The sequence below is a fragment of the Cyrtonyx montezumae genome, unplaced genomic scaffold (genome assembly GCF_038088225.1).
Source record: "Cyrtonyx montezumae isolate F1298 unplaced genomic scaffold, pur_monq_1.0 scaffold_20, whole genome shotgun sequence".
NCBI classification, from domain to species: domain Eukaryota; kingdom Metazoa; phylum Chordata; class Aves; order Galliformes; family Odontophoridae; genus Cyrtonyx; species Cyrtonyx montezumae.
In genome coordinates this window covers 2,404,024-2,420,632 of record NW_027071937.1, presented here as the reverse complement: position 1 = coordinate 2,420,632, position 16,609 = coordinate 2,404,024, and the positions used below count along the sequence as shown (strand labels likewise).

The 16,609-nt window shown below is 51.2% G+C and overlaps 3 protein-coding genes and 1 long non-coding RNA gene across 6 annotated transcripts in view; 3 read left to right on the top strand and 1 right to left on the bottom strand.

The window, feature by feature from the left end:
* Nucleotides 1-765: 765 nt before the first annotated feature.
* On the top strand, nt 766-7,554 carry CARD9 (caspase recruitment domain family member 9). Of its 2 annotated transcripts, XM_065737319.1 has the most exons (13): nt 766-1,063; nt 1,685-1,908; nt 2,264-2,401; nt 2,512-2,837; nt 3,259-3,438; nt 3,617-3,763; nt 4,226-4,351; nt 4,474-4,665; nt 5,166-5,207; nt 5,677-5,722; nt 6,995-7,065; nt 7,225-7,307; nt 7,423-7,554. In XM_065737319.1, the coding sequence occupies exons 2-13, from the start codon at nt 1,725-1,727 to the stop codon at nt 7,517-7,519; spliced, it is 1,632 nt and encodes a 543-aa protein (XP_065593391.1). In that variant the 5' UTR covers nt 766-1,063; nt 1,685-1,724; the 3' UTR covers nt 7,520-7,554. The 2 variants fall into 2 exon arrangements, with proteins under 2 accessions (XP_065593391.1, XP_065593390.1); XM_065737318.1 differs by lacking the exon at nt 766-1,063 and having other exon boundaries at nt 1,696-1,908; nt 3,614-3,763.
* Nucleotides 7,555-7,636: 82 nt separating this feature from the next.
* DNLZ (DNL-type zinc finger) lies at nt 7,637-8,282 on the top strand. The gene is made up of 3 exons (XM_065737374.1): nt 7,637-7,825; nt 7,915-8,054; nt 8,134-8,282. Exons 1-3 carry the CDS (start codon nt 7,670-7,672, stop codon nt 8,267-8,269), a joined length of 432 nt encoding a protein of 143 aa, XP_065593446.1. The 5' UTR covers nt 7,637-7,669; the 3' UTR covers nt 8,270-8,282.
* Nucleotides 8,283-10,526: 2,244 nt separating this feature from the next.
* LOC136049257 (uncharacterized) lies at nt 10,527-13,313 on the top strand. Its single transcript, XR_010622277.1, has 3 exons — nt 10,527-11,186; nt 12,390-12,501; nt 13,241-13,313. It is a non-coding gene; the product is annotated as an uncharacterized LOC136049257 (long non-coding RNA).
* A 457-nt stretch (nt 13,314-13,770) lies between these two features.
* The window catches only part of GPSM1 (G protein signaling modulator 1), a 48,258-nt gene continuing 45,419 nt past the window's right edge, over nt 13,771-16,609 (bottom strand). For both annotated transcript variants that reach the window (XM_065737292.1, XM_065737294.1), the window contains 3 exons: nt 15,540-15,699; nt 14,339-14,547; nt 13,771-14,194 (listed from right to left, as the gene is read on the bottom strand). In XM_065737292.1, coding sequence (XP_065593364.1) covers nt 14,006-14,194; nt 14,339-14,547; nt 15,540-15,699 — 558 coding nt within the window. In that variant the 3' untranslated portion in view covers nt 13,771-14,005. The remainder of the gene's footprint in view (nt 14,195-14,338; nt 14,548-15,539; nt 15,700-16,609) is intronic.

Here is a 16,609-nt window from a genome sequence, read left to right as displayed (position 1 = left end):
GAATATGCATGCAGCTAGCAGGACTGAACCAGGCTTGGATTCTTCCCTGATTCTTCCACAGCTTGCCCATACAGCCATCAGCAAGTCATTTAACAAAAGCTCATTTCCTCTTTCACAAAATGCAGTCTCTCTGACAGAGAGGTGTAAGGCTAGCTGAGTCAAAGCTGGAAAAAATCCAGCTGGAAAGCACTGCAGAAAACCTCAGCCAGTGCATTGCCCACACACCCCAGGGTCACAGCAGTACGATTGGTGTGCCCTGAGTTACAGCGTTTGTGAGGGCCCTTTAGGCAGAGCTGGCAGCAGACATTAAAGACACTCTTAATTGGGTACCAAGCAATTGGTGGAGCAGGAGGAAGTACCTTGAAATGGCTTTCCTCTTGCAGTGTGCTCTGTCTTCCACAAACCACTGCAGCTGACTTTTCTCCAAGGAGTTCCCGTAGCCGAAGCTCTGCCCTGCTGCTCTGTGTGCTGCTCCCATCAGGCCGTGGTGGCACATCATCTGTGCTTGCTTTGTCCTCTGAAGTAAGCTGGCCAGACTTGTGCCTGTGGACTCCTTGTAGACTTTCTGCACAAAGAAACTTCCCTGACTGTAGCCAGTACTTCAATGGTACAGGCTGGAAAACCAAGGCAGAGCTGAGTGTAAAGTACGTTCTACTGGTGACTTGCAGCGTCATCAGCTTTCATCCTCCTTCCCCATCATCCCTTCTGACTTCCTTTTTTCTTCTTCTCTCCCTCTCTCAGCTCAGGGTGTAGCTGAGTAGTTTCCTCTTTTCTCACAGATTTGCTCCTGGAATGATCTGCTCCCCCACGCTATCAAGGAAGGCTGCAGCCCAGGCAGGTTTTCATACAAAGAGGACCCAAATGAATGTTCTCAGACCAGGAGGAGAGGAGTGAAGGCTTTTCACCACACAGGCCCAGGTCGGTTCATGTCATGCAGAATGATTTGTATTGACAGATCTTTCGTTTTTCCAGTTCTGAAGGGAGAGAGACTGCTTCTCATGGACAGGGGAATGCTTTTCTGCTTATAATCCGCTGGGGCTGCTTTGGTGTCAGGCAGAGCAAGGTGGGTTTTGTTGGCTTTTTCCATGAAAATTAGTGACTAATCCTGTGTCAGTCCAGCTCCCTTTTGGAGTCCTGTCCCATTCAGGAGCAGAGAAATGAGTGCTTGGAGAGATGCAGTAAGATCTTTGTGAAATCTCAGCCACTGTGTAGTCAGAACTCTTCCCCTTCTGCCCCAGCCAAACGAACAACTGGAAACATGAATGCTGAGGCTGCTGGCAGATACTGGATGTGACACAGCTGCTTGCAGCCAGTTCATGTGTGTGACGTGAGCATAGTGATGAATGAGCAGGATTATTATGGAACAGCCTTACCACAGAGGGGCAGAGAGCTAGAAATAGAGCCAGTTTCTTATTTGAATTGATAAAAGTGACTTTAGTCAGAAGTCTGGACATGGAAACGTTGGGTTTTCTGCTTTTGTTTACCTGCCTGTTTCCTGCCTGTGGAGGAGCAGTAGCTGAAGCTGTGCCGAGGCTGCACAGGTGAGATCTGTGAGTGGACATGAGAGGCAGCAGAACTCACGGAATTAAGTTCAAGGCTGCGTATTTGATTTCGACACCAGCACCCACGCTTTCCCCTGAGGCTTAGAGTCTGCTTTTTTGTTTCCTGTTTTTTGTTTTTTAAGGAAGGGCAAAGCAGCTCACTAACACTCTTCGCTCAGCACCATGCTGGAAGAAGACGACGACGAGACGTGTTGGAATAGCCTGGAAAGCTTCCGTGTGAAGCTGATCTCTGTGATAGATCCTTCCCGTATAACGCCCTATCTTCGCCAGTGCCAGGTGATAAACCACGATGATGAGGAACAAGTTCTCAACGACCCCAACCTGGTCATGCGCAAACGCAAAGCAGGTGGGTGACGTGCAGCCCTGGCTCTTCCAGCTCAGACCATTCTGTGGCAACATACTCTTCTGCCTTTGGTATTTGGGAGCCTCGAACTGCAGAAAAAAAAAATCACGATGCCCCACTTCAACTTAGGTTACATACAGTGCCCTTCATCTTCTGCAGCTGTAGTAGAAGCTAGAAACAAGGCTTAGTTTTAAGTTCCCCCACAGCTGAAATACTCTAGCATTGTTTCTGAGCGTTTGATTTAGAGCTGTCTGTGAGATTTGATCACAGAGACACTGTAGGGAGACTGGAGCAATTCTTTGTTCTGCCTGGAAATAGACAGAGAAATGAATTAATAGAACTATTGCTGTTGTTTCAGGTGTTCTTCTGGACATTCTTCAGCGAACAGGGCGCAAGGGCTTTGAGGCATTCATGGAGAGTCTTGAGCTTTATTATCCACAGCTTTATAAGAAAATAACTGGCAAAGAACCAAGCAGGGTTTTCTCTCTGATTATAGGTAATGTTTGAGTTCTGAAATAAATTAGTGATAAATGGGTGGAAATCTGGTGTGTGTGTGTGTGTGGGGAGCAGGCAGGGCAGCAGTTACTGATGCCTGCCACCCAACAGACACGGCCGGGGAATCCGGCCTGAGCCAGCTCCTGATGAATGAGATTACAAAGCTGCAGAGGACGGTGCAAGAGGAGCGGCAGAAGGTGCAGGAGCTCACAGTGTGGCTGCACAACAAAGAGAACATGATCAGAGAGATGTGGGTGAGGGACAGCCTGCTCCGCAAGCACCAGGAGAGGGTGCAGAAGATGAAGGAGGAGAGGGACAGTCTGAGCAAGGAGCTGCGCAAGTGCAAGGATGAGAACTACAACCTGGCAATGAGCTACGCCAAACAGAGCGAGGAGAAGAGCAGTGCCCTCATGAAGAACCGGGACCTGCTCCTCGAGGTGAGCTGCCCTGTTCTTAAGCTTCCCTCTTCTTACTTGATCCCTGCAGGGTTGTGCTGTGCATCAGATGTGTCTTCGGGATGAGTGGTCTAGTCTATTATGAAGTGTTGTCCCTATTCCTTAGCAGATCTTAGTGGTCCCTAGCTCAGCACTGTAGGCCCATGTATTGCAAGGTGTGCTCTGAAGAATTAAGTCCTCCCCTCATTTGAGGCTGGGCTCTCTCACAAGGGCAGTACAGAACCAGCATGTACTCATTTAGCACAAAGGCAAGTCTCAGCTCCCCAGAACATCAGACTTCCCGAGGAAGACAGCGTTGCACCACGTTTGCCTGAGGAACATTTGGAGATCTCTGCTATGAGAGAGCTGCTTTTGCAACCAGGCTTTTGTGTCTGTTACTGATGAACTTTGAACCTCTTTGTAGATTGATAGCTTGAAGCACAGCCTCATGAAGGCTGAGGATGACTGCAAACTGGAGCGTAAGCACTCGATGAAACTGAAGCATGCCATAGAGCAGCGTCCAAGCCATGAAGTGATGTGGGAGATCCAGCAGGAGAAGGAGTTGCTTTTGGCCAAGAATCAGGAGCTGGAGAACAGTCTCCAGGTTAGTGTGGGTGATTGGGTGAAGAACCTTAAGAAATGATCCTTTTTTTGCAGTGATGGGGCTGTACTGAACATTCTGTGGGTCAGCTATGGCATCGTTCTCCCACATCGTACAGAAAGAGCATGTAGGACTTTGGAGTTGATGGCTGCTGTGTATCACATTCCTCTTCATCCAGCAGGTCGCCAGGGAACAAAACCTGGAGAAGAGTTTCTCCTGTGAGACTGTGCAGAATGAGTGCAGCCAGGTGCAGGAACGCCGGGACCTGCTGAACACTGTGTACCACCTTCGCAAGGAGCTGCGCCAAGCCGAGGTGCTCCAAGACAAAGTGCGTGGTGCAGTACAGCTCCGTGCTGGGGGTCGGGGGGGGAAGGTGGGCAGACGAAGCACTTAAAGCATCTTGCCAGTGAAGCAGCAGAGCTGCTCAGCTACAATCCCTGCTGCTTCTACTCTAGGGTCTGTGTAGCAGTTTGAGGAAAAAGACGTGTTAATATTTTAGTGATCTGTGTCTGTGATGTTAACCGTGTTACCTGTTGATGTCTGTGTCTGGTAATGCACGGTCTCAGCCTGCAGGGCTGAGATCATTTTATTGTGATCGACAGCTCAGGTACATGCAACTCCGCCGTGTTAGCAGGCTTTCTAGTCATACTGCCTGGTCTGCTGGTTGGCTTTGCTCCAACAGGGCAGTCTGGTTTTGGTGCTGCAGGGAAGTCTGGCTGTAGCAATCTGGTATAGAGCAGAAGTGGTGAGACTCTAGCTTGGGCTCACCCCACAAGCCTTGTCTCAACAGTATGCAGAAGAAAAAGAGATGCTTGAGCTACAGTGCACGTCTCTGAGGAAGGACTCCCAGATGTATAAAAAACGGATAGATGCTGTCTTACAGCAGATGGAAGAAGTGGCTTCGGAAAGAGATCAGGTGATAAAACGTTCCTCCTGAAGCTGCTGCTAACCCCTGGCTTGCTGCCTGAAGCAGGCAGATACTATAACCCTGAATGTGGTGGTGTGTGATGTGCTACAACTTGTTGCCTCTTACCCCAGGCACTGCTGAGCAGAGAACAGTTCTACACGCAGTACTCCAAGAACCTGATTGAGAGGGACGCCTATCGGAAGCAGATTCGGGAGCTGGGGGAGCGATGCGATGAGCTGCAGCTGCAGCTCTTCCAAAAGGAGAGCCAGCTACTAGCTACTGAAGCCAAGCTGAAAAGGTTGCAACTGGAGCTACCTGCACTGGTATGCCTGTGGGGCTGTCATGTCTGTGATGAGTTGGAAAGTTGAGTCTAGGCCCCAAAATAAGACTGCTTTGGGGCCTAAACAGCCTGATTTCAGCAAGCAGTGACCAGCTGCTTGGGTAACCATCTCTGTGCAAATGCTGTTTAGAAAAAAGGAAGACATAATGGTTCTGAATGAGCTCAGCCTTGTCTGATGAAGCTTTACACATTTGGAGTGCTTGCAAAGATCATGAAGGCATCGTCACCTGCTAAAGAGCAAACTCTAGAGTCTGTGCAAGCTGTTTGGATGAAATAGGAGCAGGGTGTGAGAGTTTATGAAATCAGACGTCTGAGGACTTCTAGTTAGTGTGGCATCTTCTGTACTTTCATCAAATGGTCAGCTTGAGTGTAGGAGGAAGGAGCTCTGCACTTCCATTTTCTGGAGATTTTGGTCTCCTGTGTATTCCATTACTGCCATTTACTTGCTTGTGAGGAATAATGAACTTATTGGTTTTGTTTCAGACTTCTGACCCGGATGACACCTCCTCCAGAGATTCCCAGGATGTGAGTAGGGTGCCTTGCTTACATTTTGTTTTCTCCTGGGGTGGTTTCAAATCCCTCAGTTTGTGCTTAATTCCCAAAGTAATAGCAGTGTGAGCTCTGTGGGTCAGGCTCATGGCAGTGACACCAAGTCCAGAGGTAGCAAAACAGGCTAACAGACTAAGGGTAGCTTCTCCATGTGTCCTTAGACTTCTAAGCATGGGGACACAGCTATAAGATTTGCTGAGTACAAGCAGACCAGAAGATACAGATTCACCTCTGATTGTCTCTCTTGTGGGCAAAAATAAGTATTACCCTGAGAACATCTGTAATAAAGGTTATTATTTTTTTTACTTCATAATTTCAGCGCAGAAGAGATTGTCACGTTGTCTGGAAACAAAGTGTGTGAATGAGGCCGTAGTCATGGAGGATGTTCCTAGCTACTGTCTGAGAAAGAACAAGTAGTTCTCATTATCTTGTTTCTGTCCCATAGCTTACTCTTCACGGTCATCTAGATGAAGATACGCACCTGACTAAAAGTAAGGCTTTTATTGGGGAAAACATACAGTACAGTTCTTGACAGGGTTCAGAGGGACAGGAATAGACATGCTTTTATTTTAGTGGAGAAGAGGTACTTTGATTGGGGACTCAGATTGTGAGCAATGCTTCTCAGTGGGGCATGCTTGGCACTGCCTTGAGACGACTCAGAATAGGTGCACGTAAATCAAAGCTTCTCAAACCCAAAGCATTCTGCTGTCCCACTATCCTCACCTTCAAAAAGGAGAATGTGTGATCCCAGATGCTGTTGTGTTATTTACCGTGTGGACTCTGAAATGGTCTTCTTAATGACTTGGCAGAAGCAGTGCTGTTGGACCACCCTAAGTCCTCAAGTCTTTTCTGTCATTTGCCTTCTGATTTTGTGCAGAAAAAAAATCACCTGGTACGTGATGCCTTGGAGAAACAGCACCTGGGCACCTCTTCTTTACTCAATCCTCTTGTATTTGTGGCTGAGCTGGGAATGGAACAAGCATCCTTCTGCTCCAGCTGAACCACGTGGCTTCTGCAGAGACATTTCTTTCCTTTCCTCTCTTTTATGTCACAGGCTATTTTCACAAAAGCAGAACAGAGTAACTTAATACTGGTTCTGTTTTTATGGCAGCCCCAGTGGAAATGATTCAGCAGTGTGGGGAAGAATAAATGGGGTCTTTTAAAACTTGAGGTTCTCCTTTGAAACATGTTGAAAAGGAAGGAAACAAGCAAAGATCCTCTTCTGGATCTTTTTCACACAACTACATCACTGAAATAAAGCCTTTTATTACTCTACTTCACTCGATTCAAAATTACATGCCACAGTATCTGATCACTGCATTTGGAGTACCTTACTATGCACAACATAGTTGCTGGGGAACAGGGACAAGTTGTGATTAATGTTGGAGATAACCATAAGAAGTCACACCAAACATTATTCTTTTAGTGATATTGGAGGTGCTGCTCTGCAGTGGCTCTTTTTGCTCTTCTACAAGCAGGAATCAGACACGTGCTGTCAGCCTGTGGGGAAATCCATCACCCTAAGCAACACTTAGGGTGTTGGAAAGTAAAGGGTAAGTAAAATGAGCAGGGTTTTGTGCAATGATCGCGGGACTGAACACGGAACGTTGTGAGGCTTGGGTTCAGCTTGCTGTAGATGCCATGTACTGTTGGGCAGCTCTTACATTGCAGGTATTGCTGTTTGGTGAACTGCTGGAAGGAGAAGTTACTTCAACGTGGCAGCTATGACTGAAAGCATCATTTGTTTGTCTGTTTTCTCTCAGAAGATTGTTGTAAAGGACAAAACCAGCAGTTCAGCCTTCACCAAAGCAATCTGCCTGCAGAGTCCCCCACCGTAAGCGAATCTCTGTGCTCTTCAGTCTAACTGGGGTTTGTGATTTCTCATCCTCAGGCCGAGCACATCAGCCTTAAGCGGGGTCATCGCCACAGAGCAGGCAAACATCCATCCAAGCTTCAGCGCCGTCCGCCTCATCTCTTCACCTTCTTTTTGCAGTTGGAGGAGTGCGGCTCAGCCCACGACGAGCTGTCCGAGAAGGAGCGCAGGAGGATGAAGGGCTGCTTTGAGCGGTACCGCAGGTCGGGCCTTCAGTGAGCAAGACCCCCCGTGCCTCTGTCCCTCCCTTGTGTGTGTTGGGGGGGGGGGAGGGGTGGCCGCTTCCCGCCCTCGCGTTCCTCACAGCCCCGTTTCCAGGAAGCGCGCGCTGCGCAGAGTGCCCGCAGGCCGCCGCCCCGAGGTCGACTGGGAACCCAGCACGGGCAGCGACAACACGGACACCGAGTGCTGCTAGCGTCCCTCCGAACGCCGGCCCCGGTTCCCCTGTGCCCCGCGTGCGGCAGCGCTTCAATAAACAGCACTGAGCGCGCTCCGAGCGGTGCCGTTCCCGTAACGCGTCGCACAAGCGCCCGACCGCCGGCCCTCCTGCGCATGCGCGGCCGCCATGTTGCGGCGCTTGGTGCGGACGGCGGCGCGCGCCGCGCTGGGCGCCTCAGCGCTCCGTCCGCATCGCCCAGAGCTGCGCTCCGTGTGCACCGCGCCGCCGGACAGCGCGGGGCGGCTGCGGGCCTCGCACTACCGCCTGGTGTACACCTGCAAGGTGTGTGTGTGTGTGTGGGGAGGGCGGGGTGCGTCGCGTCGTTCCCGCGCGCTGCCCTCACCGCAGCCGCGGCGCCGCTCTCCATGCAGGTGTGCCAGCGCCGCTCGGCGCAGAACATCTCCCGCCAGGCGTACGCGCGCGGCGTCGTTATTGTCACGTGCCCCGGCTGCCACAGCCACCACGTGATCGCCGACAACCTGGGCTGGTTCTCGGACCTGCGCGGGATGAGGTGCGTGCGGGCGGTTCCGGGACTGCCCCGGGTCCTTAAAGCGGCCGCGTCACTCTGTTGGCTCTCACGTTGCGTTAAGGAACATCGAGGAGATCCTGGCAGCCAAAGGGGAGAAGGTGCGGCGCGTGGTTGGTGACGAAGCCCTGCAGCTGCTTCCAGATGATGGGTCTGCGGAGGGAGAAAGCGGGGACCCCCCCAAAGAGGCGGGCAGCTGATGAATGCAGTCGGTGTCCTTTTGCTGGCAAGAGAGACTTTGTTTATGCCTTTATTTCAGTGGACTGCGCTTAGAATAAATTTGGGTGTCTTCTGTCTGTTGTGTTCTTGGTCTGTGTGGTTTTAGGCTTAGGCCAAGCTTAGCAGCCTGGTCTAGTATGAGATGGGGAGGCTGGTGGCCCTGCCTGTGGCAGGAGTTGGAGGTTGGTGGTCCTTGAGGTCCCTTCCAACCCGGGCCATTCTGTGATTAACAATCTTAGAGTTGGACTGCGGATATTTTTCCTGGTACTTTTGCTGTTGTTAAAGCAATTTTAGGTGTTTTGTTCCCAGGTGAGGATGGAGCAGGTAACTTCTGACCCCACATGTTTTGGCTTAGGCAGGTGTGGCATTAACTTGAGGTTCTAGCAGTGTTCTCTGGACTTGTCCGGGTGTTGTACATCAGCAGCCGATGGCAGTGCTCCTGGAGGTGCATGGCATGCCAGCTGAGCAGCTGGTACCCCCTGAGGAGATGGCCCTGACCACGGGTGAGTGCAAAGCCAAATGAGCGTGCAGGAGCATCAGCTAACCAGCACAGACTGCAGCTGTTTCAGTGCTGCTTTTTCCTTTCCTGTGCTGTTATCCAGCATTAAGGTTCTGTGCCCCACATGTCACAGGGTTGAAGGTCTTTATTTGGGGTTATAGCTCTCCTGTGGCTGCCCCTGCTCGGAAATTCCTCGTGGGGTGGTGATGCAGTGAGCAGCCCTGTGCTTGGTTGGGGTTATGCAACTTCCCTTCTGGTGAGGGGGAGGATGGGCGTGAAGGAACAATTAGTATTTGTAAGGCACGTTGGAGATAAGTGGAACACCTAGAAATTTGTCTTATTTGACAGATATTGAGGTGCTTATTAATGCCACTGCTGCAAGTTAAGATCAGCTAGGAGAAAAAAAATAATAACTTCATAAATGAAAAATGTAGGTGTTTACCAGCACATAACACTCAGGTAGTGATGAATCAGGCAGTAAGGTGATCATTGTACTTCCTTAGGGCTTATTCCTTTTGCTTTCATAAATATATATATATATTTTTTTTTGTGGATTTGAAGTCTGCTAACCTGTTAGTACAACAAAGCATCTGCTTTCTTGTGTTTTTAAACTTGGTATCAGAGAGCAATTGAGGTTGGAGGAGACCTCTCTCAAGTCCAGCCACCTTGTTCAAAGGAGGTTCAGCTAGATAAGGACAGTGAGGGCTTGAGTATCTCTGAGGATAGAAGCCCCACAGCCTCTTCAGGTCTGGTATTTGACCCATCCTATAGCATAAAAATAAAAGAAATCCTAATACCTAACAGACATTTCCCATGTTCCACTCTGTTTCATAGGTAAGTTCAGAGCAATGGACCAACTTCGAAGGCAGGGCATCCGTCAGCTAGATCTCTTTGTGTTGACATTGTAGTGAAACACAGTTCTCTCTCCGTGATAATTAGATGTCTTAATTAAGAAACAGGAGTGGAACACTGCTGTGTGCTCACCCTGTTGTGAGCTGCTGGCTCCTGTTAACACTCTGCTGGAGAAGTGGTTATTGTGTTGTAGCTGAAGACAGCACTGTGCTGCCACTGCTCAAATGCCTTTGATGTGGTGGAATGGAGCTCCTCTTACAGGAGCTCTGTTGTCTTGGAAACTGTTCATTTATAACCTGACTCTTGTAATACTGTTTTTCTTACCTTTCTGTGCCCCTGGCTGCAGACAGGTTGTTCTAGCTTTTGCTCTTACAGTAAGAACTGTAGCTAAGTGGCACTGCAGCATCCCTGCAGTCTCTGGTGCTGCCTGGAGGCAGGACAGGGGGCTGAGCCAGTGCTGCTCACCTGTGGGAGCCTGTCTTCAGTTCTGAGGATGGAGAGAGGCCTGGTTTGCTGCTGTTCCTGCTGCTGGAGGCACACCTCTGCCAGCAGCTTGGGAAGAGCATGAAGCAGTACGTTGCATGGATGGGCAAACCTTCAGATTAAGGTCCTGGAGAGGGGCAGAGGGAGCTCAGTGTGCTGTGAAAGCAGGCAGGGTGCAGCAAGGTGAGAAACCTCTGCTCAACCCCTGCAGGTGTGTGGCTGATAGCCAGGCGTGTGTCCCTGGGCTGTGATCTTCAGTGCTACTGAATACTGAGCTGCTCACTGCAGAACTGTGCAGGAGTTAACCCATGGCTGTGTCCTGGCCTAGCAGCAGTCTGGCAGATCGCTCTGAAAGCTGTCTGGGTCCAGGCTGGAATTTACAGCACCGAGGTGCTCAGTGCCAGCAGCCCTCTTCCCGTGGGCTGTGTGCCCTTCCAGCCTGCTGGAGATCGATGGTTGGAGCAGGAGCAGCACGAGGCACAGGAGAGGTTGAGAGGTAAGTGCTGAGGCTCAGACCTGACAGGACTTGGCAGATGAGCAATACAAAAGCTCCCACCAGGCACGCCATCAGCACGAGCTCTCAAGTGTCTCTCAGGACATTTACACAGCGAGGTAGGAAGGAGCAGTATCTTGTGTTTCTGATGTTTTTATTATAGACATCCTCCCCATTACAGCCCTGCATTGTGGCCAGCATCCTGCTCTGTACTTCACAGCTGCTTGCAGCAGCTCTTTGGGATCCAAGGCCAAGTCTGTCCTGGCGATCCCCCCTCTGTCCGGTGGGTGCCAGCAGCGAGCTGTTCCCTGCACAGAACCGAGCTCTGCTGGCCTCGCTGGCTGGGCAGAGTTGGGCAGGAAGGGGTTGTTACTTTGTACACTGTGGCTGTCATTGGATAATGCTGTGTTGTTCCCTTTTAATTCAGGGTACAGCAGAGCAGCGACTGTTGCAGGCTGTGAGCCATTTCTCCTGCTTACAGTGGGTGTCTTTCAGTTTGTAATGTGCTCTGCAAACAGTGGTGGTGAACGTGTGCTCCCTTCCACAGCTGCTAAGGACAGTGAGACAGCAGGTAAGATGCACCACCCCCTCCCCGTCACTTAGTTATAGGATTTCTGGAGTCTAAACCTCAAACCTCTGCATAGCTGGGGGTGTGGGTCTGTCCTCAAGTCACACATAAAACCTTTGGCAGTACACAGTTTCTTGTATCTGGGCACTGAGAAGCTTAAGAATGCCTGATGAGAATGAGCTGGTGGTTCTTTGTTAATCTTTGATTGGGACTGGCAGTAGCCTGCACGAGGTAGCCAGGCATAGGAAGACCAGCTGAGACTTGGCTTTATTCTCACAAGCCTCAGGATCCAAAATCTGCTGCTCTCTGGCTCCCTCTCTAGTGAAGTCTAATGGCCTGCTCACTCCTGCTGTGCTGGAATGAGCTTGCACTGCTGCCTGCTGCTTTGTGAGTATCTTCACTCAGGACTTATGCCAGGGCTTTGTGCAGAAATTGCTGCCTTTTTCTTCCAGCAGCTGCCACCAGGGAAATGAGACCTGGCTTTTGGGGCAGGTGCACCAAAGTGCCTAGCCTGAAAGGAAGGATTTATCTCCATGCCTGTAGGAGGACTTAAGCTCACTGGGAGGAGCAAGTCCTTGCTGTGGCCAGGACAGGCTGTAACTCTTGGGCTTCAGTGCTTAGAGGCAGGGAATGCTCAGGGTTTTGTAATCTCCACAGCAGCTGCAGTGAGGTAAGGCAGGCAGAGCTGGGATGGTGGCTGCTCCTGAAGAGACCTCTGTGCTGGTAAGGTAAAGGGACACACAGGTGGATGTGTACACCCATGAGGTGCTAGCAGCCACAAGAATCCACAGTGCACCCCCACTCCTCCCCCAGAGAGCCACCATTAGCTCTGCTGTCAGCAAAGCAGGCAGACTGGCCAAAAAATAAGGGAAATGAATTTTTGCCACTGAAGCTTAGACACAAATATTTATTAAGCACAACCCTCCCTTTCCCTTGAGCTGTATTCATTTCTAATATATTAATTCATTTGGCAGATTATTTTTTAGAAAAAAAGTACCTGTGGGTTGGAAATTCCCCATCAAAATGACATTAGCAAATGCACATGTAAAAAATAAATAAGCTCATACATTCAAGTATATGGCAAATAATTAACAACTCTGAAAGCTTAATGGTCAGATTCCAGTTCACCACCAGGCTGAGAGCTGCACGGTGCCAAGTCTGGAGCTGGTCAAGTCATCCTCATCTCCAATGTCCTCCTGGTTACAGGTACAAGCTAGAGGGGTACATATGTGGCTGTGCACATCTTCCTGCCTGATCTCCAGCTCTTCCCCCTGTCCCAGGAAGGAGGCCTAGCTCAGGCCTGTGCTGTGTGCAGCAGGTGAGTGCTCCCTGGTGGCAGCCAGAATGCAGTGACACCTCCAATGGTCAGTACAGGCAGGTTAAATGCCTGGTGAGCAGCATCACTGGTCTGAAAAAATCTTACTGCTGGTTGGAAATGTTTCTGTCAAATGCATTTTGATTAGAAAGTGCTGATTTGTTCCCTATAGGAACATATCTGCTTTGGCAGAACTCTTTACTGGAGTTTTCCAGGTCCAGGATAGCCTCTCTGGTCAAGCAGTCCACCTCCTGAAGTTAGATTTCTGCTGCCCTCCTCTCTGAGCTTGCATTTCCAACTTTACCAAAAGGGATGTGTGCAGGGTGAAACTGACATCCCTGGAACTGTCACCAGGGCTCCATTTCTTGCTGGCGTGGGACCAGACAATGTGCAGAATTAGGACTGCCTCACTGAGAGCAGCTCTGCTGGAACAGGGAGCAGCACAGCACTGGTTTCTTTCAGGAGAAACAAGGGGAGGGAGTTGCTGTTGTCCTCTACTGCTGGATGCAGAGGAGCAGGGGATAGTTGCGCTCACTCTCACGACAAGCCATGGCCAGAAAGCTTTGCTGCCTCACAACACAGGTCAGTGCCAGATGCAGCTTTCTGCCTTAGGCACATTGGACAGTCCCGTGTGAGGCTTCTGGCTCAGCTGCACCCGAAGTGGTGAGCAGAGCAGTGAGTTCACCTACGTGTGATTGCTGTGCTGAATGGATGGGCAGAAGACTTCCTTCTTTCTTTCCAGGTACCAGCTCTTGTCTTCTGTCTGCAGTGGATGCTCTGTAGCTGGCACTTACCTTTCAGGCTTTGTCCTGTGCTTGTTTGCTGGAGGTCTCCAGATCCCACTAAAGGTAAAAATGGGAGAGCCCTGGCTCCTGCTTTGGAGCTTCTGGCACAACTCTGTTACAGGAGTGGCTGGGGAAGCAGAGCATACAGCTCTTACTGCAGAGTTCACAGCAACCCCAGACAAAACTTCAGAGGGTGGGGGACTGTAGCTGCAGCCAGGGGTGAGCTTTAAAAGGTCCTATGCAGCTTCTGGTTTGGGCTCATTTCCTTCTTCAGAAGGAAGGAAACTGATGAAGATGTTCCAGGAAAGGATCCAGAACACTGTGTCACCTTGTGATGCAGCTGTGATGGAAGGACTGCAAAATGAAAAAGATGCTCTTCCCTTATTAAATTACAGTTGTTTTGGAAATAAAGGAGATGGAGGCTGCATTTAACTACCTGCTCTAGGCTCCTCCTTCAGCTGACAGTGTGAGTTCCTGGAGTTCTAGGTGACAAGCAGAGGGGCTGCCAAGGTCTTCTCCCCTTGGGCCGTGCCTCCTAAAAAACCCTTGCTTATAAACCGTCCCCTCCTCTGAACACCAAATGCAGTGCAGTTGAGGAGCAGCTCCTGGGAGAAGTCTGTGGTGGTGCAGGAGCACTCGGATTTGAAACCACCTGCACTTAAGTTCTTTTTTAAAAAAGAAATGAAACCAAAACAATCCCCCCCCCACCTCAACCCCAGTTCTTAGCTGGACCCAGGCCTTTGCTGCTCCTCTTCTGCCTCCTCTTGTGCTGAGGCCAGGTCTACCCTCTGCTCATCCATCCGTTTGGCCTGGACGCGCTGGATGAGGCTGAAGAAATCCTCATCAGGCATGGTGGGACCACGGGGGATGGAGTCTGGGGGGGCACAGCGCTGGTCATCTATCCTGGAGGACTACAGGGGAAGAACAGGGGTCAGGGCTGCATGCTCACAGGTGGGCTGGCCACAGCCCCCCCAGCCAGCCTGGTGAGCACAGGGAGACAGTGCTTGCTGATGGTAAAGTAGGCCACCCCTCCAGCCCGCTCAGCCCTGCTGTACCTGACACTTCATCAGCATGTTGAAGAACTCATCCCCAGGCTCCTGGGCATCCCCTTCCATGCACAGGTGCCCCAGGTTGTTGTGTGTTATCCTGAGGCCTGGCAGGTTGCCCACGTTGGCACGCTGGTCATCCAGCCGTCTGCTCTGCGAGCTGGCGATGAGATCGAAGAACTCCTCCGTCTGAGGGGATGCCATCAGGGAGGAGTGTGCTGGGAGGGAGTGAGGAGCACACCAGGGTCACATTTCTGCTCAGCACAAAGCCCCACTTCACACCAAAATGCTGTTCAACCAACAGCCTTCCACCCCTGTTCGAGGGGCCTCCCAGGGCTGGGTTGGGTAGGACAGCAGCTCCTGTGAGCAGCACCATGTGTGGCAAGGAGCAAAGCCCACATGCAACCACTCACACTCTTCTCTGGCTGCTAATGCTGTAAGAAATCCAGCCCGGTGTGTTACCTCCAGGAGCACAAAGCACTTGAGGGTGCCCCAGGCTCCCAACCCCTCTACTCCAACAGCCCTGGCTCCTGCAGTTGCAGGAGCACACAGTGACAGCAGCACTGCCCCCAAGCTGTGATGTGCCTCTTTCCCCTTCAGCTCACAGCATGGCCAAAAAGCTCAGAGCCCAAGTGGTGAACAGGAAGGCTGCCCACACGTTATGCTCTCGCTAAAGCTTCATACTCAAACTCACTCTTAATTAATCACACAGCTGTTACAGCCAAACACACTTCTGATCAGGAACACATCTTGAAAAAGATGCTCATTTCCACCTTATTTTAGCACAGAAGAAACCATTCACCTGGGAGCGACCTCTGTCACTGTGAGCACACAGTGGGACCTGCGGGCCCAGTTTGGTTTAATCAAAGGACCTCAACACAGTGTCATTAGAAGAAAAAAAGGACACAAACCCAAAGCACAGAGCCCAGACCTGCCCTCCCATCCCATCTATTTGTCAGACGGTTTCCTCCACTCATCAGCAAAGCTCGCTCTCTCTGCTCAGAGCTTCCCACTGTTTATCCATCCCACTGCCTTCTCTGTCCTTACACAACACCTATCACCACAGCATCCAACAGCCGTACAAAACCCAGAAGTTTTTCCACCATGGTCACACTCACAACACCCTGAGTGCCTTCTCCTCCCTCCAGAGCCCACCCGGACCATCACACAGCAGCACTGCCCGCAGTCACAGTGACTTATCCACACTTACGTATCCGCTCTTCCAGGGCTGGGACCGCTGTGGCCGCCGCCTCCGCTGCCTCCGCCGGGCACTCCTCCAGCGGGCAGCGCTGGTCGTCCATCCGGTTGCTCTGGAACTTGCTCAGCAGGTCAAAGAAGCATTCCTCATCCGAAGGGGTCCGGTTGATCTTCTGCAAAGATAATAAAACACAGAGGAGTCAGCACGCTCGGCCTCGGCACTGCTCTCACCCTGCCCACCCTTCTCCACTCACTGCACCTGCCCTGGGGTCGGTGCCTGTGAGTCCCTCTGTGCTGCTGGCTCAGAAACGGCCTCTGCTTTTCCTCCTCCCTCACCACCCTTTGGTTTGGATGACCCTGCCATGAGCAGGGTGATGCGTTAGGAGTGGGGGAACCCAGCGGGTGCCCTGTGCCAGGCTCAGGCACACCACCATCCCTCCTTCCCGAGCTGCAGACCACGGCCCCCCGCTTCCTTCCGACGTGCCGTAGCACCCTGCTTGCTCCAGCCATCACCAAGCTGCAAAGGCCACAAAATTAAAGCTCTTCAGGGAAACGGTTCTTGCATGAGAGCCCCAAATAAGCACCTTGCACCAGACAGCGATATATTTAAGTTGTGCTTCCAAAGGGTTAGCACTGAGCAGCCTCTAATTGCTGTGCCGTGCCGGAGCTGGGCTGGGTGCTGTGTCAGATCCTGAGCCCATTGCTGCACAGCAGAGCTCTCTGGAGGCCCTCTGGTGAGGGTATGTGGTGCTGATCCCAGCACAGGGCTGCTCCCCAGGCATCAGCATGCAGAGAGCTTCCAGGGAGCCCTGCGTGCTGACAGGGTTAAAGCTGCAAGTCAGAGTCAGTAAATTAAGGCAAACAATTTCCCCCGTATGCTAAGCGAAGCAGATGAGATGCACTCAGCTTCTATTTAGGGCAGTGTCAAAATTAGCAGCGGGCCAGAGAGGAACATTGGCAATGTGGGAGCAGAGAGGGGAGGGGGAAACCCCTCTCACCTCCTCCCAGGTGCTGACCCACCAATGGAACAGCAGCTCAGCCCGACCCTCTGGGACCATCAGAAACCACAACCTGAATGAACTT

Bases quoted from the DNA above. Each gene is read 5' to 3' on its own strand.
- DNLZ (XM_065737374.1), top strand. From the start codon at position 7,670: ATGTTGCGGCGCTTGGTGCGGACGGCGGCGCGCGCCGCGCTGGGCGCC. The intron at 7,826-7,914 runs GTGTGTGTGTGT...CTCTCCATGCAG, and splicing joins GCCTGGTGTACACCTGCAAG to GTGTGCCAGCGCCGCTCGGC. The intron at 8,055-8,133 runs GTGCGTGCGGGC...CGTTGCGTTAAG, and splicing joins TCGGACCTGCGCGGGATGAG to GAACATCGAGGAGATCCTGG.
- CARD9 (XM_065737318.1), top strand. From the start codon at position 1,725: ATGCTGGAAGAAGACGACGACGAGACGTGTTGGAATAGCCTGGAAAGC. The intron at 5,723-6,994 runs GTAAGGCTTTTA...GTTTTCTCTCAG, and splicing joins AGATACGCACCTGACTAAAA to AAGATTGTTGTAAAGGACAA. The intron at 7,066-7,224 runs GTAAGCGAATCT...TTCTTTTTGCAG, and splicing joins TGCCTGCAGAGTCCCCCACC to TTGGAGGAGTGCGGCTCAGC.